Source organism: Anabas testudineus, chromosome 1 (genome assembly GCF_900324465.2).
Source record: "Anabas testudineus chromosome 1, fAnaTes1.2, whole genome shotgun sequence".
Lineage (NCBI taxonomy): Eukaryota > Metazoa > Chordata > Actinopteri > Anabantiformes > Anabantidae > Anabas > Anabas testudineus.
The window spans coordinates 23,591,673-23,615,501 of record NC_046610.1 but is presented as its reverse complement, the minus strand read 5'-3'; the positions used below and the strand labels follow the sequence as shown (position 1 = coordinate 23,615,501).

Here is a 23,829-nt window from a genome sequence, read left to right as displayed (position 1 = left end):
TTTTTCTTCCAGTTTCTTTTGCTTTTCTTTTTTTTTCTTTTTGGATGAAAGGGAGCATCAGAGACTTCCTCCTGCTCCAACTCCCACACGTCCAGCACCAGGAAGACGCCCATTTGTTCAGCGTTTCCATGTGAGGCTGAACTGGGATGTTCAAATGAAGATGTGTTGGGCACGATGATCTTCGAGGCCACTGTCTTTCCAGGGCTCCACACATTCTTGCCCTCCTCACGTGCCACTGGTCTGTAAGCTTCAAATTCATACACAGATGATGTGTTACAGTCAGACACAACGTCTCTAAAAGAATAGATCACACACATGATGCTCAGCAGCGTAGGCACGTTACCTTTGCTCCTCTGTTTTGGTTTCCTCTGTTTTCTGGGGGGAGACATTCTCAGGGCCAGAGAGCTGCTTTGAGCTGTGACTCCTCAGACTGCTGCAAACATTCAAGTATCATTTAAAGAATAACACGTGCATACTGTTATCTTTTAAATGTGTAGACACATTGCTTCTCAGATGTGTTTAATTCATTCAATTTGGGTTTTATATTTTTATATATATTTAGAGAGAGTACTGTTTGATAATTATTCACACTATTTCACACTTATTTAATAAAGATGTACATTAGGTTCTGCTCTCTGGGTCCCAGCCCTTCTAATAAAATGCATCTTATCGATACAATAACCAAGGTAATAATGCAAGTTACTAAGTTACTAAGTAACATAAATATAACCCATCAAGACACAACATCCCAATGCTCTGTCTAATAATAGAGCTAAATGTTCATCTTAAAAGTAGCAACATTGCCTGAGTCGAACCAACTCCCAGCAGCACATTCAGTCAGCTCATGATTAGAGTTCAAAAGATTTAAAGTCATATTAAGTAGTTTGAAAGTAAAACACACTCATTTATATTGAATTGGATTAAAATAGATGTGTATTTGTGGTTAACAACAGATGCTACATGAACATTTCAATGAGCACAAATCATTAAATACTGCTGCAGTTTTATTAATATGGACAGTGAGGTAGAAACAGGAGCTCCACTACAGAATCTGCCAACAAACATCACAGACACTTCACAGACAAATCTCATGAGTAAAGTCGACAGGACTGGATGATTATGGATTTTGGATAGCACTATAAAAATGAGAAGGACACAGTCGAGAAGAGAGGAGACAGAGACAGAGGCTCCTTCAAAGAAAAATTAAAGTAACATCTGACATAAAGCATAAAGTTGCATAAGGTCGAACCAACTATAATCAGTTGTTGTGCAGTTGAGTCACTAGTACTAAATATTGTAAAGCTACTGTGCTGTGGAGGGACGGACAGTCAATTAAATATAATACCAATTAAAAGAACTATTCAAATGATGGTGAACTGTAGCATTAGAGCAGATGCAGAACATTAAAAGAAAACCCCTCACAGTGGGAAATAACCTACAACATATTGTAGAGATACAGATCATACAGCCAGTACAGTATGTTTTCAGGATAAACACCACACACCTCTGTTTGTTTGATACAATGCCTCAAAAAGGGAGGCAACACATGGTAGAAAATGTTTCTAAGTAAAGTCAATAATACAGCTTAATACACGCTATAAATATATTTTCATGTGTGTATCACATGAGAATCCTTCACCCATTTGTATCACAGATACATACTTGCGTTTACAAAAATATTTCTTGTAAAGATCTATTTACTATAAATATATTCCAAATATACTTTGCTAATAACAAAAAAGCATTTTTATCCCCTCTGTGATTTCGCATATTCTTTTCTCTTTCACCACAGGTCAGGCTCCACCCAGACGATCTTCTTCTGCTCCTCCCAGATGATGGTGCGCAGATTGGTCAGCAGGGAAGTCTGGTCACACCAGGAGTCTGGAGCCACGCTGCGGTACAGACATGGCAGCTTGTCCAAAAGAGGCTCCTCACTCCTCGAGCACGCCAGCAGCTGCTCCTCCCGCTGGCTGTGGCGCTGCAGTTTTGACCTGAAATGATGGATGGGTGAAGGAAATATTAACTATATGACACTATACGATGGGTGTAACTATATGGATGGAATTTAATTAGTATGAGTTATTACAGCTACAGTTTGATTGCTCACTTCTCTTCACTGCTCTAAATGTCTGGATTTGATGTCAGTTCTACGTCATCGAAAACAGGTTTAGCTCTTCATATAGTTTGAACTGGTTTGACACTTGGCCTGTTCTATTCATTACCGTGAAATATTGTTATTGTGGAGCTCTACAAAGCCTTTCTTGGACTTACTGGTTTTTGTTCTGACATGCAGTGTAAATTGCAGGGCGTTATATATGTACAGTACACAGGTGTGTGTGTTTCCAAACCTTTCAGTTCAATGTGGCACGGGTGGACTCCGGTAAGTTGTAGACTAATCTCTTGGAAACGAGAAGCAACAAGGAGGCATCCTACTACATATCACTGACTACTATCCATTTAAAATTAGGTCTCTAAGACAAAGTGTACAAAAAGTGAAGTGTCTGATTACCAAGTGGAAGAGAAGAGCATCTACTGAACATTTGGTTTGTCATTTATTTTCACAGCTTCTTTCTGTCATTGTTTACAGGAAGACAAACACAAAGAATTTCTGACATGACAGTCATGATCCTGTCCACACTGTCCTTTATCGCAGAGGTGAACCACAGACTGTGTGCGAGTGTCTGTAAGTGAAACTGTATCTGTTGAATCTATGGCAGCTTTGGGGAAATCAGTTTCACGTAAGCACATGTTCCTGTAGCTGCCAGCGATTATCTAAATGTGATAACAGTCAGGGGTAAAGAGCCGAGCTCTGCCGATGTTAGTAAGGAATGAAGAAGAAGGAAGTTTACCTGAGTTTGCGTGCACTCCGTGCAGACTGACCGACGAAGATGATGATGGGGAAGATGTCAGCCCGGTGCAGCCGCCGCACACAGTCCAGGCCCAACGGCAGCACACAGTGAATACCCTGCAGGACGAGCAAGTCACCTCTGATTTTAATGTGTAGTGAATGTTTACCATTGCCAAAACTTGGTTCTAACTTTTTTCATTTTAATTGGCTGTTGTGAATGTCCGTAGACATTTTCATCAACAATCACACAATTGTGGAGATTCTGGATAAAACAACCATCAGACACTGAGCTTCACTGCAGGTGTGGCAAACAACTAAAAGAAGTCACAGTACAGGCTCTGACCTTCTTCATGATTTTCTCCACACCCTGCAGGGTGTAGCAGCTTTTTGTTCCCTGCTCACTCTCCTCCAGTATGTCAGACCTCTGCAGCCGGGCTGCGTGCTCACAGGGGCTCAGTACCTCTACAGAGCAGGAATCAAAGCAGAGGCAGAAACAGACAGGAAGAGCAGAAGAGGAGATTACAAATAGGCTCATTTCATTCAAGTTTTTTTTCTTTCAAGCTCAGTCAAAATACACTGTTCATACATTTAAAGTTAACATATATCATTAGATGTTCTTCAGCATGTCCTGTTTTTTCTTGTAATTGTCTGTGGATCTGTCCTGTCTGATGATTAAAGTTTCCCACAAAGACCATTAAACCTTCATTTTACCTTATCGTCACAGCATTTACTGTCATTACGCTCTCTATCATTTTATTGCTATTTATTCACAAAGTTTATTTCCTTCCTGGTTTACAGCAACAGACAAACCCATAAAATTTTGAATACTGTCTGTGTACTAAGGCAGCAAAACAAACTTTGATTACAGCTAAAAATCGGAACTAGAGGAAGAGATACATAAGCAATCACCAATAAAACATGTGATCTGTCAAGACAAACAGACTTATCAGGACACTTAGATGTGTCTGTATGTACTGTATATAGAAAAATGGACTTCCTGTGAATGAACGGGGCTTTATTTTGGCATACAGCAACACAGTACTGCTTACCAGGGTCACAGAGCTGAAAACCCTGCCAGCTGGCCAGCTTCTTGTTCAGCATGCGTCCTAAGACGGTGGGGAGCAACAGGATGGGTCTGCAGACAGGTGGGTAGTGCGGGGTGACCAGGGTGTAAGGCATAAGGGTTACACAACTTCTACGTCCACATGTACCACCTACAAAAAATATATATAAACAGTGGGAGAATAAACAATTTCCATATATAATCTTCCAGCTATCCTCACTTGATTCGCTGTGACAGTAAAGTAACCTATTGTATTTTTGACGACATTTAGCAGGTTATACCTGTGTCTGTGTTCATCTCCTTTTCATCCTCCACACTGACCCAAAGTGGGTTCCTTCCTTGGCGCCCAGTGCTGACAATTCTTACTGCCTTCTGTTTATTCTGAGCCACCAAATGCCCATCCTGGTGACAGAGAAGGAAGGAGTTAGCGCAGTTAATGTTTTGGATGGAGTCAATGGGTGGTAGCTCGTAGATTAATTTTACCTTCTCAGACTTTGCTTCAAAGCTCATGTCTTCAATTGCTCGAATCAGGAGTCGCTGTGCCCTGTAACATCAGAAATGTATTCAAAATGTACAGTTAAAGCTCTGAGAGGTAAATTCTTTCCATCTATGCTGCCTGACAACAAACCAAACTGATCCTGCTCCTCACATGTATATTCATCCTTCGTGTACCAACCTGAAATAGTTGGGCACAGTTCCACTCTGGAGGTCCAGTGGCTGACAGGGATGAACCTGGCTGGCATACCATGAGTCCTCTGAGTCAGCGTGCCGCGTGTTGGTCACATGCAAAATGTCGTTGCAGGACACAGCCAGAGTTCCGTTGGGGCCCGTGGGGAGAGATATGTTGACACGTACGTAGAAGGAATCTCCAGATGACGTCTCATTGCTCTGCAGTTGCTTCAGCAGTGCTGCATAGTCTGAGTAACAGGCAGAGGAGCACACTTTACCTAACTAATATTAAAGGACAAGACCAGGCATTTTGTATTTTAACAGTACTATTCACAGTTAGTGTGTGTGAACAGAGTCAATAAACCCACTGCAGTCTTTGAAAGAATTTAAAACAAACATTGTTTAAAATATGAAAGAAAGTGTACATGGGATATTACAGTATGTCATGCTGTATTCCCATTTTTATCCTAACAGCCATTTTAAGCCACTTTTGTCTTTTATATTGTCAGGCCTAATGAAACACTGAGTTGTTACCGTAACTGATGTCTTATGTTAGATCAAGCTGTGAGTGTGACTAATCACTGCAGCAGCTGAAATGTGTAACTAGTCCAGCCAGTCTAGTCGTCTAGTTTTATTTACAGTGTTGACAGATACAATAGCAAGTCTGAAACTATGGATGGAAAAACAAACCTTGCTGCAGGTTAATAAATGCTCTACATGCACACTCTAGCATGAGATCATTTACTGTGATGCAGTGCTTTACAGTGCTGATTTTTGGATCAGGTCAATTACATATTCAGTGTAATCATACTTTGTTAAATTACAGTTCACAGTACACATTTGTGGACAATATCTACCACAATCCACCCAACAGAGTAAACCTTAACATACCATTTACAGTGTAACACAAGCATTTACTGGCACCTTTTCTACAAAGCTGCCTCTTTATCTGTCACCCTTGGCTGCATAAAAACTGTTTAATGAAAGCTATTAAATTGCAGGTTTGTGTACTCTTGTGTACTTTAAAGAATGCTGCTGTGCAGATTACTTCTTTGCAGGCCGCAAAACAAAGACACCAACATAAATACATGTGAGCCTGTGAGAGAATACCTGTGTCCTGATGCCTCATATAAACTAAAGCCATACACTTTATTTCCAGCTCATGCAGGACACAGTGTATAATTTGTTATAAAGTATAATACAACACGGTTCACGAGAGCACTCCTTCATGTGTACATATATACAATACAAACATGTGTTTGTGTCTGTGAGTAAAAGCTTTTTTGTGGACTGTGTAAATGTCTTCTTTGTTGTTGATTTCCCATTACTATGATTTCATTATGCTGTAATTACAGCAGGAGTACAAATAGTCCCAGTGTCACTAAGCTGGAGTGAGGCGGGAAATTATATTTTCACATTGGTAGTAGAGTGGAATTTGTGAAGAAAATCTACTTTTACTTCACTAAGCAGCACAGAAATTATTCATTATGAGACAAACTATCTTGGTTACAAGAAAAAAGAACTGGTCCTACCATCTTCCCTGCGCCGCAGGGAGAGGTGACAGAGGCCTGTAACCTGACTGAGAGCCCACATAGCTTCCTCTAAAGTGGAATCTTCCAGCACCATCCTCAGAGCCTTCTGGTTCAGTTCGTACTTCACCTGCGGACCAACAGTAAGATGAGCAACACCTTCACAACAAGCACAATAAATACACCAACTCTTCCAATACATTCACTTGCACTCACCTCCACTATCTGTGCCCCTGGGCTGATGCCAACAGTATGGGCAGGGCTCCCTTCAGTCACCTTGTGCACAAACACCCCTGTTTTATTTCCCCCCACCACTGTCAGCTGGCTGAGCAGAGTCTCCCCCTGGAAGGAGATGCTGAGAACACGGCCGTTGATGCGAATAGCTTTAGGACGGGAACGCATCAGAAAAGGAGGGACTGAAGTTCCTGACAAACTGGAATAGAAAAAGTCTATCAGTTAGTACACAGGCTTTAGTTGACTATTGCTGATTACTCATTATTCACTTCTCTGACCCTCTTCTTTTAGTTATTAACTCTTTACATGCTTCTTGGCCCTGCGACTGTTTCTACTCTAATGTTCATGGATTTTATTTGTAAGAATGTTGGTCACCTGGGGTCACTAGAAGAGGAAAGCCTGGGTTTCTGCTTGTCTTCACTGGCCACTAAACAAAAAGAGAAGCTATTTAATGATTTAGCACCAAGGTTGTTTCCTTGTTTTCCCATGTGCCAGAGTTATTGAGTCACCTCACAGGCCTGGCAAAGGTCCAATGTTGAACAATAGCTAATGAAAGTACTGCCAAACAACAGAAAATCAACACAACCCATTTCACACAGAAACATAAGCACTTAGTTAAACTAAGAAATTTCAAAAGATTTCTACACATACCACTGGGGAGGAACACAAAGTCGTCCAATAGAGAGTCTGTCTCTGCTTGTTCAAAGCTACAAGAGGAAGAAAAAACAGACAACAGCAACATGAGCACCTATCTACACACACAATGACAGCAGTGTGAGATAATCAGACTCGTTTGGGTTTTAAAAATAGTCGCATCTTTAGTCAACACTTTGAACATAAAGTACAGAAGTTCCCTTGAGCGTTAAAGACTTGTAATGTGGTGTTGGAATGTGGTGCTGTACAAAAACCTATAAATCTATTCATAGAGGGGCCCCGCTATCTAGCTCCTCAGCACACTCTACTTACAGAGAACACTCATCTGTGTCTTGCTTAGCTTAGCATATCATGTGACATGTAGTTAAGACCTCCTTATTCTCGTTGAAAAACTAGTCACCTGAAACCGCAGATGCAAAGAGAGGACTGAATATATATATATATATATATATATATATATATATATATATATATATATATATATATTATATATATATAACAGCATGAACAAAAGCACAGAGACATGTACAGTACATGAGTGCAGAAACACACACCTGCTGTCTTCATGTAGATCTTCCTCCCTTTTGCGGAAGGAGTCTAGACTTGGGGGCTCTGCATTTCGGGATCGAACGCTGCATGCTGCAAAATCTTCACTCTGGATATACACCCACACACAAACTTTAATATATATATATAAATTATAACATAACACGCTATGCCAAACCTCACAATGTATCAGTATTTTTCACTGTCATAAAAAACAATTGACTGAATAACATTGATATCGCTCGTGTGTACTGAACTAGCGGCAGCTGTTTGCATAGCTGGGTACAATGACTGGAAACAAGGGCAAACTGCTAGCTTTGCTCCATCTAGGTAACGACTACCAGAACCTACAGTATAAAGCTCATCAACTAACATTATTTTTTTCTTGTTTTATCCATAAAATGATGGGTTATGTGCTGGACCAGTCCTGATACAATGATTTTGTATTTTGAAAATAATATTAGTTGTGGCTTATCTCACACATACACACACCTCTGAATTGCAAGTACTTAGTAACATGGGATTAAGTGCATCCATTCGGCAAAGCCTGCGTCTATTTGGAAACAAAGCTTCTTCACAGCTGGACGTCGAACTATCCCAGCTGACATCCGTCTCCTTTCACACAAACAAAGAGCATCATATCAACATTTGTATTTCTGTATGTCTTATGTTTAAATGTGTGCTGGTACTTGTTTGCCAGTAATTACCTCAGAGCTCTGTCGTTGTTCTTGCGGCCTGCGGTTGGCCTGCAGGCTGAAGACCTTCTCCTGGAGCTCCATCAGTTGACACCTCAGGATGTCTTTCTCAGCCAGGGTGCGGGCAATCATTGTCTGAGCCTCATCTCTGGACAGGTACGCCTAGAAGCATGCGAGCAACCCATATTTACTAAACCATGCATATTTCAAACACACATGGCACACAGACACACCTTGGGCCCTGTTTTACTAAAACAGGAACCATTGAAATGCATGTGTGAACACTCTGGGCAAGGTATCATGGGTGTGTACAATTATCTCTTTGCAATTTTTGTGACCACAAGTGTTGGCGTTATAGGGCACAGCCAGGCGCAACCAGGCATAATGTGGAAGATGGAAAGAACACAATAATACTGAAAGCAATGCTTTATGAGCAGGTGGAGTTTGGATGGGGGTCAATAATAATAATAGGATCTTTAAACTAACAGATGCACTGTGCCTCTTTGGACAGGGACCATGAGTTGATTCTGACCTAGAAAGATAATTGTAGGTGACAGGTTGGTTCATGTTAGGCTTTACTAATACACACATAGACAGGTTTGCAAACTGGACATCATTTTTAAACATCACTGTAAAGGGCAAAGCAGAAGGCTTATCTTACTTAACCTAGATTTTTGCATTTAACAGAAATATCTTATAACAATCAGGGACCTGTTTGTGGCCATCTGATGGTTGTTAGGGTGTGGTGGATTCTTCATTACATACTTCTTAAGAGAAAAAGCCTCAGTGACGTTTTACCCATTCAATTGTCTTACAAAGTAAAAGGTGAATCACGACTAAATCGGCAGGTGAAATGTTGCACAACACGTTTAAAAGTTTAGTAAGCTTTTCCCTAAACATCACTATTAACACCTGGCTGCTTAACATTTCAACAGGAAACAACATGAAGTCTAACAATAAACACAGCTGGGAAGACTAAATAATGTCAGTCTCTTACCTGGTCTCTCTCTGTCTGCAGCTCTCTCATCTGGCTCTGGATCACAATGTCTTTCTGCTCATGCATGTTGCAGTCCAGGGTCAACTGCTGCACTTGAAGGCTCAGGCACTCCTTCTGATCCAGGAGCTGTACACAAACACACGTTACAACAAGATAAATGGCTTGCTAAGCTAAACATGGAAAAACTGAAACAGACTTTTGGACAAATACGTATATAAAATGTCATGGTAATGTGCCACAGTGGAATAAATAAAATAGCATCAGAATATTTCCTAAATTTGCATGTCACTTCCCGATGAATGACGACTAAAAGAAACACACATACCCCTTGTTTTTCTTTGAGCAGCAGTTCGTTCTCCTCTCTGTAACATCTGAGCTGCTCTGCAAGCTCCATCTGGCTGTCGATGGCCTCAGCCAGGTCGTGGGCCAAAATGTCCTGATGCGCCTGACAAAGACAAACGAAACTAAAAATTAGATACAAACACGAGGAGGCATGTTGTTATTGATAAAGAGTACAACTGAAACATCCCTAATAACAGAATTATTGATTCATATTTGTTGTATTTATTCTCACTGGGTCTAGTTTTTCTGCCTTCACTAGCTCGTAGCACAGACTCCTGACTTCTCCTGGCAGTTGTGGTGTCTCAGCAGAAGGGGCACTCCTGAGGGAACGCCGCATCTGGGACTCATTCTCCAACTGGGCTTTCTGTACCTCAGTTTGCAGCTGGTACACCTGCCACAACAAAAGACAATTATTTATTGATTAATACATGTGTATCTTTGTCTATAAAATGCATAAAGTCATTTTAAATATTCCTTATTATATTCCAGAGCCCAATGTGACAGTTTTATCTGATTAAGGGTTTCAGGTTTTAGGTTTTCAGTTTGCTACTCAATATAAGAGAAATGTATTTAACTTTATTGCTCTATAAATAACTTGTATGTTTATATTTCTGGACCAGCTAATCCTTATCCCTTTTCCCCTGAGTGATGTCATGGTGAACACAGCACTTTCCCATTTTCCTCTGCTCTTCAAACTCACTGGTTTGAAGTGGGTGGTGTACCTTTGAAAAAGTATGTTGTCACATGTTTCTGTGCACCAATCAGAATTTAAAGAAGCAACACACTGTATGTATTAAAGTCTGATTATTTTCTATCCAGTCATTTACATTTACTGTTGCTTCTTTAGAACTTAGTATTTATTTTAAAACTCTCTTTATACCAGTATAAAGACATTATGTAACTGTTTCTTGGGCTGCGTTCATTGTGCCTCTCTACAGGTGTAACTTTACATTCAGCTACAATGTTCAGATTTCACTTCTTTAAAGCTGACATCATGAGTCCTTTCCCTTGAGATTACAGCTTATCTGGGTGTTTCAGGGAAAAGAGACTTATATAAGGTGCATTTATGAGTTTCTTAAGACAGGAATGTGACTTTAGTGAGCACCACTGACCTGCAGGTTGAGGTCGTGAAGTCGCTTGTTCACAGCTGACTTCTCCTCAATGGCTGCTGTGTAGCGCATATACAAGTCGCATTTCTCATCCTTGAGCTTGGTGACTTCACGTTGCAACGTACACAGGTGCCTCCGCATGCGTTCATTTTCAGCCTGAAGGTGTCTGGACTTCTCATCCTGCTCCATTATCTGGCTAATCTCTGACTCCAGAGAGGCGCAGCGGGTACTCATTTTGCCAGCCTCATTACGAGCCTCCTGGAGCTCCTTCTGCATCCCTGTTACTGCTCTCACCAGATACTCTGTCAGCTCTGAGTACTTTATCAGCCCTGTGAGGAGACCATTGTTAGTAAGACATACAGCAAGTGAAAAACAAACTAAAAGAAGGTTAAAGACACTGACCACTGAATCGGGAGGGCTCAGTGCTGGGTTTGCGCCCTGTGACTTGTGTGTATAAGCCTGGATAGTGGATCATGAGACCTTCTAACAAGGCCACAGCACCATTCCTCCCCTGGGTCCTCAGCAGATCCAGCATGTAGCCTGTAAATAGTAGAGATAATGTAGTACATTCTCCAACTCTAACAGCCATGAAACTTATGAAGTTATTCATCAAACCAACAGCAGTTACAGAGTAAGTGTGTTTCCTTTAGCTTCGCTTATTTCATCACTAGCAAGTACTACATTGTGATTTATCTTACAGAGGAATAAAGCCAGCAATAGTTCAATACAGTAATCACAACAAAATGTTTCAAAAGCTCTCAGGGGTGGCAAAGCGAGTTGGTTATACTACAAAATATTTGTTCTCAGTATCACAGGTGTTGCTGGAATTTCCTCTGTCTCTGCATCAATAGTCAGGGTAAACAAATCAGGCGCAGTAAAAGACAGACAAAACAGAATCCACCTGACGTCTACAAACTGAGGAAGGCTATAGCTCTTAATGAAATCACAGCCAGCCTCTAACTTTCTTAAAAACCAAGAAGCCACAAGCCAAATCATAAATCTCACTGGTTCTCATGCAGCGGTTGGTGAGGTTGTGACAGGAGATAATCTCGTCCTCATCCATCTCGGTGAGAACCCTGGCCTGCCTCAGGTATGGGATCAAGATGTATGGCCGAACACCTAAGGAGATCCGGTGGCGGTTGTCATTAATCAGTTCCCACAGTTCCTCTTCGCCCATTTCCTTCAGGTCTCGACCCTCGGAAACACACTCCCCTGCCATCCTGAGTGTGTGGTGTGCGTTGGAAAGAGTGGCTGCGATTATGGGCACAGCTGGAGCAGATTACACCCTAAGCTGCAAAGACACTTGTCACAGACTCATTCCTGAAAGGGAACAGCAGACTGACTAGAATGAACAGAACAGTTATTAAAAGGCCAGGCTCTTTCCACGCCCCACGTTTGTGTGTGTGTGTGTGTGTGTGTGTGTGTGTGTTTATGTGTGGGCGTGTAGCAAAACCTGTAAGACAAGCCCTCTGAGATGCAGCAGAGGACTCCATGAACTGGCACAAACACTCTGGTGCGAACAGAGCTGAGAGGCTTTAACACGCAATCACATATGACACAAAAACACTCAAAAACCATGTGAGCTATACACGTCTCTTCCATTTACCCTCTTGGTGCCTTTGTGATTGTGTTTGTTTCCCACAGCCAATTCAATATGTAATCACGTCATAAACCTCTCCCTCACTTTTTTTTAACTGAATAAAGTCAGATTTGTTTGTTGATTGAAGTTGAACCACAGCGTGTGGCATAAATGAACAAAGCCTCTCAATAACATATACACATTAGACAATGCATGAGGTCACTAATAATGTCTAATCACAGTTAAGTAAACACACATACCACATCACTGACAGAGGCAAACAGTGAACAGTGAAGTGCAAAGTCCTCTGTCAAAGAAGGAAATAAAGTCTGAGGCCTATCAGCAGTGGGTTGTAAGCACATGCTTAGACTTTCTCACATTACTGTTAGCTAACTTTACATCATATATGGATTTTACTGTACAATAAAGGGTTTATGCAAACAAATAAAAGCTTTTGACTGAACCTACTGTAAGTGAAATATAGGGAGTGAAATAATCTTTTTAACTGAAAAAAGGACATAGTCAGTGATGGAGTCCCACAACTGATCAAAGGAAGCTGTGGTGGTGGACATACTAAGATAATTGATACTTTTTCCCTTAGGGAAATTCTTTGTGCCCCCTTGAGGCGCTAAGGGTTCAGGGTTTATTGTCTTGTCCAGGGACACTTTGGCATGTGACCAGTGGTTGGGCTGAGAGCCAGGAAGTGAACCATAAACCTTGGGGTTGGTAGATAACCGCTGACTGCCCTAACAACTAAGCTATGGTTGCCCCCCCAAGTCCATTTAGAATCATCAATTAACCAAAGCATGCTTTTGAAGAACAGGAAGAAACCACAGTAGAACAAGCGTGTGAAGAACATGAACACTCTATGTTACATGTTTCACAAACACCAAAGCCTTGGATGGTGGATTTTGACCTTTCAGTGTGACTGAAGGAGATAAAAAGAAAAAATGACAGCTTAGTAATTCAACACAGTTAACTCTATAAAACTATCACCAGTTACATGTTTTTAGTATGTCGGTCAGACTGCAATGCTCAGGTGCCGTAATTATGCAAGTGAGTGGAAAACAACCCTGTAATTATGTTAATCTGCTCATTACAACTGAACCCATATAGTAATTAGCCCTGGCCTGAAGTCATGACACAGTTTAAATTAATGAGAGCTGGTCCGACACGACGTTATCTAATACTGTTGCAAAAGCATTAAGGTGATATACATACAACACTTTCCTACATGAAACCAACTATATGAAAGAAAAAAAAAACTTTCGTAAGGTGCTGTTAACCTGTTAACTGTAAGTCAAGGAGAGGTAAGTAAGCCTGTACACTAAATGTACCTGCTCAGGAGGTATTAGTGTGGTGTTTCTAGAGTTTAGATTTAGATTAGATAGGCGAGGCAAGAGGAGCATGAGTTATTGTTTGAGTAAGAGGAATCTGAGCTTTTTACTTTTAGCTACTTGTTTGCTCTGAGGTCTGTGCATGTAAACTGTCAGGTTTGGTGACAGTCTATAGGGTGCCTCTGGGTGCTGTGGAAAGTCCTAACACAAATAGTAGAGGGTGATATTCAAAGAGCATGCAATCTGAGCTGGTTCCACAACTTTTCTTAGGCAAGGCTTGGTGGCAATCCTCACAGGAGGAGATGTTGTGTTGCAATCACTTACAATCACTGTCACATACAGCTGATGTGCTGCAATGACAGAATGACTGCAGCTGTTGGGGTTATTTTTGTACAGCTGTCAACAAGTGTCTTATCTTATTGAATTCAGTGTGAGAAATGGCAGACTGCCATTATCAGCCAGGACAGGACTGATCAATGAATTTCAACAGTACATTACTTACATTTAGTCATTTGGCAGATGTTTTTATCCAAAGCAACTTACAAGTGAGGTAAGCGACGAATGTAGGTCTTGCCTATAGGGCCCCTACTGGATGTAGGCAATAGCCAGGATTTAAGGCCCAGTCTCCCATATAGAGGTCAGTGATCTTACCACTACACTAAAAACCTCACCCCTTTACATGAGGGTGCAGCTCACAGTACCATAAAATGAAGAACAGTATAGCAAATATCTTACAGATTCCAGATTGAACTTTTGGATATTTACAAGGTGTGGTACTGAGGCCACAAAGAAACTATTGATCACACAATTTTGTGATCATTAAACATTGGGAGGAAGTAAGATACAATACCCTATGACACATGTTTAGAAATTCAGTGCTAAACTTGTGAGGTAATATTACATAATCAATGTTATGAACTGTAAAAGGTTTCACAGCAAAGCAAGGGTCGATGAGAAATTCGTTTTCGCAGGGTGACAAAAAAACAGTATTTAGTTGAGATTTATAGTTTAACATAGGTTATGGACAACAATGAATATTTTTAAACTAAACAGAATACAGTTTTTACAAGGCAAGTAGTTCAGTAGTTTAAAAGAACACAATTGGCAATTTGAGCAGGAAACACAGTGAGTCATTTACACTATATGCCCAGTACTGTTGGCATAATTACTCAGCCTGCATGTGTTCTCTGTGATAATGGTGTTTAAAATGGAAAGAATTAGGCAATAAGGAAATTAAGCATCTATGCAGTGTGTATTTTTTTCAGACTGCACAAATGACAGGCAGTATGTGAGCTCATCACATACAGGAACTACAGTTGACACTAGCAACTCTTTATGTAGATTTTTGACCACTTCAATATTTATATCGACCAATACTTAACAAATCAGTTACTTTTCAAACTAGCATCTGAATTAAAAAAAGGCAAACACTATGTATGATTTCATACTACTTTTTCACTACTTTATTTTATGACACTTCACAGTCAATCATTTAAAGCATAAAAGAATGCAAACACCAAAATAAGAAACCTATCATCATAAGTCCTCACTTATCTAATCAGTCCCTCTTAGCTTCCTATCCCTTATTTTTACACACTTTTCAACTGCCTATACTCAGTGTATGGCTATATCCTCCTCTCCCTCTCATGACATGTCCTGATCTAGGGCTTGTGTGTGAGCTGCCAGTGCTAGAGACACCCTGCGGAGAGCCCCTTGGTGCTGGGGAAACTCCTCACACACACGGTGAAAGATGGTGCTGGCAGCATGCACACGCTCCATCTGGCTTTGCAGAGCGGCTTCTACAGACTCCCTGATGGATGAGGCTTGATAGCTGCCCTCACATACCCCCTGCAGCTTCTTTATTCGGCTCTGCAGGGTCACCAGGTGGGATAAGTTCTAGAAAGATGATATAGGAAAGATAAACAAGTGATGTGTATTACAATGACCTATATAAATATTGTTAATGGTGTTAGTTGTTAGAAAATGTACAATACTAACTACAATGAGTACTTATATCTGGTATAGTTGGTTAGTGGGAGTGTTTTCCATGAATGAAAACTGTGATGCTTGAATGACTAAATCCACAGCCAAGACTACCTGACCAACAAACATGGTTTAATAAACAGTCACCACACCTTTATTAGAGTTACTCGGTAGTTCCCGGTAGAATACTGATGGTGCATATCTCAGTTCTGAATGGAAACTGACTTGATTGACACATACCAGCTACGTCCTATTACTTAAGTATCTAAACAATGTAGTAAGTGTACTGTATCTGATTTCAACACAATGAAGATTCAGTCACGTACAATGTAGAAACAAACCAAATTAATAAACAACTCCATTAGCATTTTTAGATAGAGCTGCAGTGTATGTACATGGTACAATGTACTGAATGTATGTAGGTATGTATGTCCTCCTTACCCTGTCTTTAGTATCCTGGAGATTGCCAAAGTCAGGATCGAGAATGTAGCTGGTGCCACACAGTCCTATCAGCTGCTGCTTCTGCTGTGCAAGCCTGTCACTCAGACTCACCTGACTCTCCTGTAGTTCCCTGATCACCTGCTCACACTCTGCCACATGCTGACAGACAGGTACACTGTATGTAAGATATATTAGACAACATGCTCCAATCACCCAAGCAGACATGAAAATTTCACTTCTCCTACCTTGTGTGTGTCCTGAATCTTGCGCTGCAGGCCCTGTATGATGCTATTCAGATCACCCTTTGTGGATTGTTTATGGGAGCCATGGACCATCGCCTCTCTGCGGAGGACAATGGTTTCCCTCCTCGCCACTGTTGCTTCACTCTCCCTCAGCAACTTCTCCTGCTGTTTCATCAGCTGGTTCAGTCGCACCTGCACAGACAGACATACACATATTGACAGTCCTAAAACATTAAGAACAAGCAAAGAGAAATTCACCCAAACCACAAACTACAGTATGCCATTGTTGTGGCTCCTGTTTTGTGTTAAAGGAAGTTAAAAGTATTTAAAGTTAAAGTATTGTTGAATACGGCAGCTCATAAAAATAAGAAATGGAAAGAAAAAATATCTGACATGTTTGCTTTGATTTTGTAATCAGCAAAAAGGTATGCTTTTAAATAAGAGTACCAATTTTAAATATAACAAGGATTCCTACATCCTATTTGCTATAGGACAACAAGGAAACTATATGATGTGGCTACAATAATTACACAATTCAGTTTTATTTTTTTGGTAGTAACACTGACTTTATTGTTGCCCTCATCAATCAATCATGACCCCACTTCTGTCCTCTTCTTACTGTTGTTTCAGCTTTATGTTGAAGATTAATGAAAACACAAAAACACAGAGGTTGTATGGCAGACATACTGTAAGGTCCAAGCCAATGTGTGACATAAAGCCTAGAGGTTTTATTTCGATACCAATATCTTTCCATCAGCTGTCAATATGATGCCACCTCATTGTTACCGTTTACTGTCTCTTTGTTTATTCACCTAGTGTGCAATGTGTTTACCTCCATACGGTGTATCTCAGCTTTCATCAGTTGGATGTCTCCCTGGCCCACTTCTGAGTCCACGGCTGAACGAGTCTCTTTTATGAGCTGGGTCTTCTTCTCCCACAGCATGATCTGCCTCCTGCAGGCCACACAGGCAAACACAAGCACGCAATAAAGGACAGGTGTAAAATGAAAAAAAGCATCCATCACATAAAGCATGAGCTGTTAATGTAGAGGAGAAAAATAACAAAACCAGGCTGATACAGGCTGCCAATTACAGAGTGATTTCATTGTAGAAGGTATCTGTATTCCACATTTTCTCAAATGTAGAGCAGGGTATATTTTTTGTTAAATATCTCATTGGGATAAAATAAATCATCAGGAAATAAAAAAAAAAGATGTACTGTATTCATTTGTTTTGAAGAAGCAAAACATAAATATGTGACTGACTCAGCTTCTACCAGACTGTTGAGGAGTCTCTCTTTTTCCTCCTGTGTCCTCTCATATTTCATCTGCATTTCTATACACTCCCGCTCTGCCTCCTAGAAACATGACATGACATATAAAAATCATTTACTATCAAAACAACAGAATATGAGAAAACATTAATCTAACAGTGATGCCGTGCCTTAAGTCTGTAAAGGAAGTCTGTCTGCATCAGTGTGTTCTCCTGCTCTAGTGTCTGGCTGAGCTGTCCGTTCTTGCTCAGCAGGGTGTTGAGCTTCACCAAGTCTCCCCTCAGCATCTTCGCATTCTTCTCCAGATCTGCCTGCTCTCGGTGTTCAGCTTCAATCTGACCTGGTGGGATAGGAGATGGTGTTCATGTGAGTGCTAGTAAAAGTGTACAGGTTTGTTTAGAATGTTTTTTTATTACATCCAAATCCTTATAACTTCCTTCTTCTTCTTACTTCTCAGAATCAATAGTACCCAACTTACAACTGATTTTCTCTGACGGTCTGTATATCTTTTTGTGCAAGTGTATGTTTTCTTATTGCTACATTACATACTCTCCAAGCGAATTTTCTTTTGCTGCATGGCAGTGTACTCTGTCTGCAGTTTGAGGATGTTTTTGCTGTTGGCCTCTATCTCCTGGGTCAGTCCTATTAGAGTCCCCTGTTGTTTCATCCAGTGCTGCTGGTCATTTCTGATATTTGATGCCAACTCCTCAATCTCAGCCAACAGTGCCTCTATCTGGATTTGCAGAGGACTCAGGTCTTCATGCTAAGGAATAAAAGGCACATAAATTCAGGAATCACATCATCTTTTGTGAAATTTGACTATTATATACACAATTCAAAGCACTTTTTTCTTTTTTTAATGGACACAGAGACAATCATTGCTTCTTCCCCAGAACATCTTACCCCAGTGCTGGCTGCAATTTGAGAGATCTTTCTGTTGTACTTGGCGATGGTGGCCTGCTTCTGCCCAATGACTGTAATGAAGGAAGAGATCTTAGCCTGGTTGGATGACAGTAACTTGTTGTACTTTGTGATCTCCTCATCAAGGGCCTCTTGTGTGAGGGCCAGGCTGTCCAGATGTTGGCCGACCTTGCTGCTCTCCAGTCCCACGGCCACCCCCTCGTTCTCAAGCTGCCACAGCTGAGAGATCTAAATGGTAGAAAGAGGGAAAAGACAATATTGTACATGTGTTGTTTGTGTGGCTTGTGTAATATTTCATCTCCAGCACTAGTGTGGCTTGAAAGTAGTGCATGTCTAGTAAGTGGATGGGATCTAATGAAAGCTTCTGTTGAGTTGCATTATAGGCAATATAAATCCCCTCTTTACCTTTTCTTTTTTGAGAGTAGCTATTCTGCTGGTAAGCCGCTGGGAGTATTTGGCAGCTTTGTTATGGGTGAGCTTCTGCTGCATGTGAGACAAGATCTTGTCTTCCAACTCTAGACGCACTGCACTCTCTTTCTCCAACTGCCTCCTCTGATTGTTCACCTCAGCCTGATGGGTAATGGTTTCCTAGAATGATAAAAGACATGAATAGTAAAACAATTCCAGAGAGTGGAAGGAAAGCAAAACTACAAAAACTGTGTGAAAAACACAAAGACTTTGGCTTGCGTCTACCTTTGTAAGCCTGGCCAGAGTGTGCTCTGTCTCCCTCAGAGTGCGAAGACAGGTGCTGTAGTGGGCTTGCAAGGCTTCTTGCTGGGCCTGCTTCTGACTCATCAGCTTTTTAGAGGTGGCACAGTCCATCTGGGACCAATTTAGCTGCATAGTCAGTGTCTCATTTTGCTCTTGTTCTTCTGTTGTGGATTTCTTGTAGCCTTCAATCTCTCTGTCAAGTAAGATCAGCTGGTGCTCGACCTCGCTGAGGGAAACAGTGACAAGAGAAATAATTCAGTGTATACTTTTATTTCATTTCAAGATCTGACCCCTGTTCATTTAAATCCCAGGTTTTTCAGATTATTGTACAGCACATCGATGTGGATAAAAGCATCTCCCAAATGACAAATGTTAATGTAAGTCAGAAAAATTTTGTTGAATTTTCTATATATGATGGTGTTAATGTAAATCTCTTTGTTGCAAACAAGCACAACCCTAAATAATTATATAATGTGTTTTCATTTCACTTCTTATCCAGAAAATTGTAAGCTACAATACACATGTGCAATTTATCACACATGTAGCATCAGTAGCATTTTAACATTCAGCCTTTCCTTGCACTCATTCTCACCGCATGGCCTCCTGCATTGCGCTGAAGGCCTCATCTCGTCTCCTCATGCCCACCAGGCTGCTGTTCCACTGCTGCAGCAGCTGTTTACGTGCCATCAACAGAGACTCCATTTCCATCTCAGCCTGCACACAAAGATACATGGCTGGATGCGTGTCGGGACAAATGTTGTATACATGTAGAAACTTCACCAACACTCTGACATGGCCAGCAACAGAATATACAATGTAATTAAAAGGTGTATGAATGAATGCAAATTCAACAGCTCTGTAGGAAACCAGTGAATGGGAACAAAGGCACTTGTTATTTCTCTCTTTTTTAATGATTTCCACTTATAACTAACTTTACATAAACAGTGGAGTCAACGGCTGTTTCGATTTTATGGACCACCAAAGTCTGACAAACTATCTGTACATTGCCTGACTAACACCAAATAGCATCGTTAGCTGAAAAAAAAAAAACATAATGTGATGAGTCAGATATATGTTAGGAGATGATAGAGGTTATACAGAGTGAAAACAAGCTTGAATGTTGAACTTACATTCATTAATTATCCAGAACTATAACTCAAATGCTACCTCTAATGATAGCAAATAATTTGTCAGTAGGATCTCTACAACTGGCCTTGCCACCCAAAGTAGTGAAACAATATATTAATATAGCATTTATCTTTATAAGTTCCTATTAAATACTTTTAGTATTATTTGTATTGTCAACAGTACTTGTTTAGTAATTAAAGGCACTTTCACACCGTCCTATAGTAGACTATAGTTACCTCAGAGAGGGCCTCTTTGGCTGCCTTTGTCTCCTCTGCTTGAGCTCTGGCCTGGGCCTCATACATGGTTATCTGCTGCGACAGCCTCTCCATGTCTTTTGTAAGACGCTCCACATACAAATCCTGATGACATGGAACATTAGGAATTAATTAATCAATTATTCTACTTAATACAGTCAAATCTTTGAAAGGTCTGATGTTTTTCTTGAGCTTGAATTTGACCTGCCCACCTGCTTCAATTTCTGCTCTTCAGCCTGGCTCTTCTCTGCTCCCGCTTTGCGTTTGGCATTCTTCATTGTTTTGACATTTGAACGCAGATCTTCACTAACTCCTTGTGTGAAGACGAGGTGCAGCATCAGGTTGTCGACTTCTGCTTGTAGTTGTGAAACTATGGGGAGGACACACATCTAATGCCTCACATCTGTATTGTGGAAATGTGAACTAATGCTGATGCAATAATATTACTCAAGCAAAAAATGACCAAACTAGTTGAATTTAATAACAAGCCTACTGTAAAATAACATTGATCACGTTTTTAATCTGTTTAACTAATGTTTCAACTACTAGAGTCCCCTTCCCTCTAATAGTTGCTGCACTACATGTGTTTCTTTTGCAAAACCAATCAAAACCAACCTGCAACCACAGTTATGCCAGAGGTTTGTGTTAGCTTCATAAGCTGATCCCGTGAAACTTCAATAGACCCCAACTCCAAACTGGGAGAGTATTTGGTTCTATCACACCTAGGACCCTATTTTATGCTCTCGGGCGTCTATCATTTCTTGTCTAGGCATAGCTGCACACATAAATGCAAGCTGTTAATTAATTCAAATAGTGATTTCTAATTATTACATAAAATAGTAATTACAACATAATGAGCTATCAAAAATTCCAACCAAACCTAACCTAACTTTATTTTACATATATTGCATTATCATGCATTAAATCAATAACCAAACCGCAATACAGTCTTACCATTAGCTTTAGCTTTGCTGTCCTGGCTCGTTATATTAGAAAACTGGTTCTTCATTGTCTCCAGATCATCCTGTGCCTGTCGATGTTTGACTTCAACCTGTGCCTTGGTTTGATGGTAGTCCTCGAGCCTGGTATAAAGTCTGGCCAGATGTTCCTGAGTCCTGAACATCTCTAAATCTATCTCCAGCATGTGGCTGGAATCCGCTTTCTCCATTGCCAACTAGGGCAGTGTGAAACAAAGTACAGACAGGAATCAGTTCAGTTAATTCAGTCTGACGTAGTCTTTGATTAACTCTGGTTTTCTTTTGTCTTGTACATATTCATTGCACAACATGAACTGATCCAGTTTAAAAGGTTTAGTGGCTAAACCAGCTTTCTATTTTTATTATTCTTATGCCAGGATTTAAAATATATACTGTATGATAAACATAGGAAGCATGACAAAAATAGAAACGATAAAATTCTATGTAATTCTTATGCAGGTCAACAGCACCACCTCCTGGACACATTTATACCATTATATAGCTAGCCTTTATATAGGTATATATATATATATATATATATATATATATATATATATATATATATATATATATATATATATATATATATATATACACACACACGTATATATGTGTGTGTGTGTGTGTGTGCGTTGTTAAGAAAAAAGAACCCAACCTTTTCCTTCAGTCCCAGGTTGATCCTCTCCAGCTGCTTGCTGAGCTGACTACTGAGGGCAGCTTGTTGCCTTCTGACCAGCGGCTGCCAACGGATCAAAATTACATTTCAGTGAGTGTACAAGATGTTGAATATACTGTTTATGAAAGTAATATGCTACAGATATATAAATATGCACAGAGGCTAGGGTTGAGTGTTCCCAAGGTTTCTATTACACTAATACACTAGGCATACAAATGAGTTATACCATTATTCTCTTTGAGGAGCAGTTAGATAACATTTATTAATAATAATAAATAAAAATATTAAAGAAAAAGTTACAGACATGGTCAGGGTCGAGAACAATGAACTCCTCTTCCTCATCTTCCTCCAGTGGATCCTGATCCTCCATGTCCTCTGATGCATTGAGGTTGGGAAGGTGCCCAACATTTTCTTGTATTGAGACAAAGAAAATGAAACTTTCTTTAACTGCTCAACCATTAATAATAATATTTAACAACTACCAAACAATATTGAACTTTTAGATGTGTACGGCCCATGGAAGCATTTTTATATGTCTGTGACAGACATATAAACATGTCACAGTTTTTTTGAGTATACTAGCCAATACTTTTGTTGCTATATTAAAACTGTTTCACCCTTCTTACTTACAAATTTTTGTGTTACATTTTTGAATAAAATTTTCCTCAGGATGATAAATAATGTTGTGTAACTCTAATGACATGACTGACCTGAATATGTGGCTACTGGGAAGTCTTCTTCTTCGCCAGTAAGGTGAGGGTAAAGCTGATGGGCCAAGTTATCAGGATTTGGTACTGACTGATCCTGTGAGCACAGAAAAAAGCATGTTCAAGTCTAAAGCGTGATGTTAAACACATTTACACATTTTACACTATGTGATAATTGTTGTCCAGCATTGTTAAGATTATATGCAATAATATATTGGGCTCAACCTTCTTGTTAATTGTATCCTGTGCATCTCACAGTAGCTAAAGACTACATGTGCAACACCACAGCACCGAGCCAAAAACAAACATCTTCACAAGGAGCTGATGAAGAAGAAGTAAATAAAGTTGCTTGAGGCTTCATGATTCCTCAGACCTCTTGGGCAGACGGGGCAGTCGCTTCACAGTCTTCTGTTGTTTTGTCAGGCCCTTCCTGTGACTTGGTGTCTTTCTCATCTTGGCTAAAGCTCTCATCCTCTCGGGCTCCCTCACCTCCAGCGCTCTGCATTGGACCTGTTGGTTACGACGAACAAGCTGTCTATTAGCATGCTAGCTTAAGACGGAGTTTTATATTAGCTAGCTAAATTGAATGTTACGCGTAATAGAAATGCATATTGTAAGTTAATTGTATGGTGTTGCGATATTGTTGTTTTAATTTAGCTCCCTTTCGTGGATAGACAGAAAACACAAAACAACATTTAACGACAACATTTCCTAACTATAGCTTATTGATAACTCGTGTATGTATTTATGGCATTTGACTACAGTTAGCAAGCCAGCTAGTTAGTTAGCAAGATGAAGTTATCGGAGCTCTGTTAGCGAAGAGGTTGAGAAAAAAACCGCACAATTATAATCGTTGACAGCGAGCCTTTGCTACTGATCAAATCAAATAAATACAGGGTATGTCCGAAGAAGCTG

At 40.3% G+C, this 23,829-nt stretch overlaps 2 protein-coding genes across 2 annotated transcripts; both read right to left on the bottom strand.

Moving 5' to 3' along the window:
- Positions 1 to 915: 915 nt before the first annotated feature.
- Positions 916 to 12,021, bottom strand: card14 (caspase recruitment domain family, member 14). The gene is made up of 20 exons (XM_026360017.1): positions 11,692 to 12,021; positions 11,089 to 11,226; positions 10,690 to 11,015; positions 9,810 to 9,968; positions 9,561 to 9,680; positions 9,236 to 9,361; positions 8,251 to 8,400; positions 8,036 to 8,158; positions 7,552 to 7,652; positions 6,995 to 7,050; positions 6,719 to 6,770; positions 6,326 to 6,542; positions 6,113 to 6,239; positions 4,588 to 4,828; positions 4,395 to 4,455; positions 4,193 to 4,313; positions 3,898 to 4,062; positions 3,192 to 3,310; positions 2,850 to 2,965; positions 916 to 1,991 (listed from the first exon to the last, which is right to left on the bottom strand). Exons 1-20 carry the CDS (start codon positions 11,903 to 11,905, stop codon positions 1,784 to 1,786), a joined length of 2,940 nt encoding a protein of 979 aa, XP_026215802.1. The 5' UTR covers positions 11,906 to 12,021; the 3' UTR covers positions 916 to 1,783.
- Positions 12,022 to 14,425: 2,404 nt separating this feature from the next.
- On the bottom strand, positions 14,426 to 23,420 carry ccdc40 (coiled-coil domain containing 40). The gene is made up of 18 exons (XM_026360018.1): positions 23,288 to 23,420; positions 22,918 to 23,011; positions 22,512 to 22,618; positions 22,187 to 22,270; positions 21,509 to 21,728; positions 20,767 to 20,924; positions 20,537 to 20,659; positions 19,765 to 19,886; positions 19,155 to 19,398; positions 18,867 to 19,049; positions 18,444 to 18,689; positions 18,090 to 18,303; positions 17,711 to 17,880; positions 17,533 to 17,624; positions 17,101 to 17,221; positions 16,272 to 16,460; positions 16,027 to 16,185; positions 14,426 to 15,498 (listed from the first exon to the last, which is right to left on the bottom strand). Exons 1-18 carry the CDS (start codon positions 23,417 to 23,419, stop codon positions 15,247 to 15,249), a joined length of 2,910 nt encoding a protein of 969 aa, XP_026215803.1. The 5' UTR covers position 23,420; the 3' UTR covers positions 14,426 to 15,246.
- Positions 23,421 to 23,829: the final 409 nt, after the last annotated feature.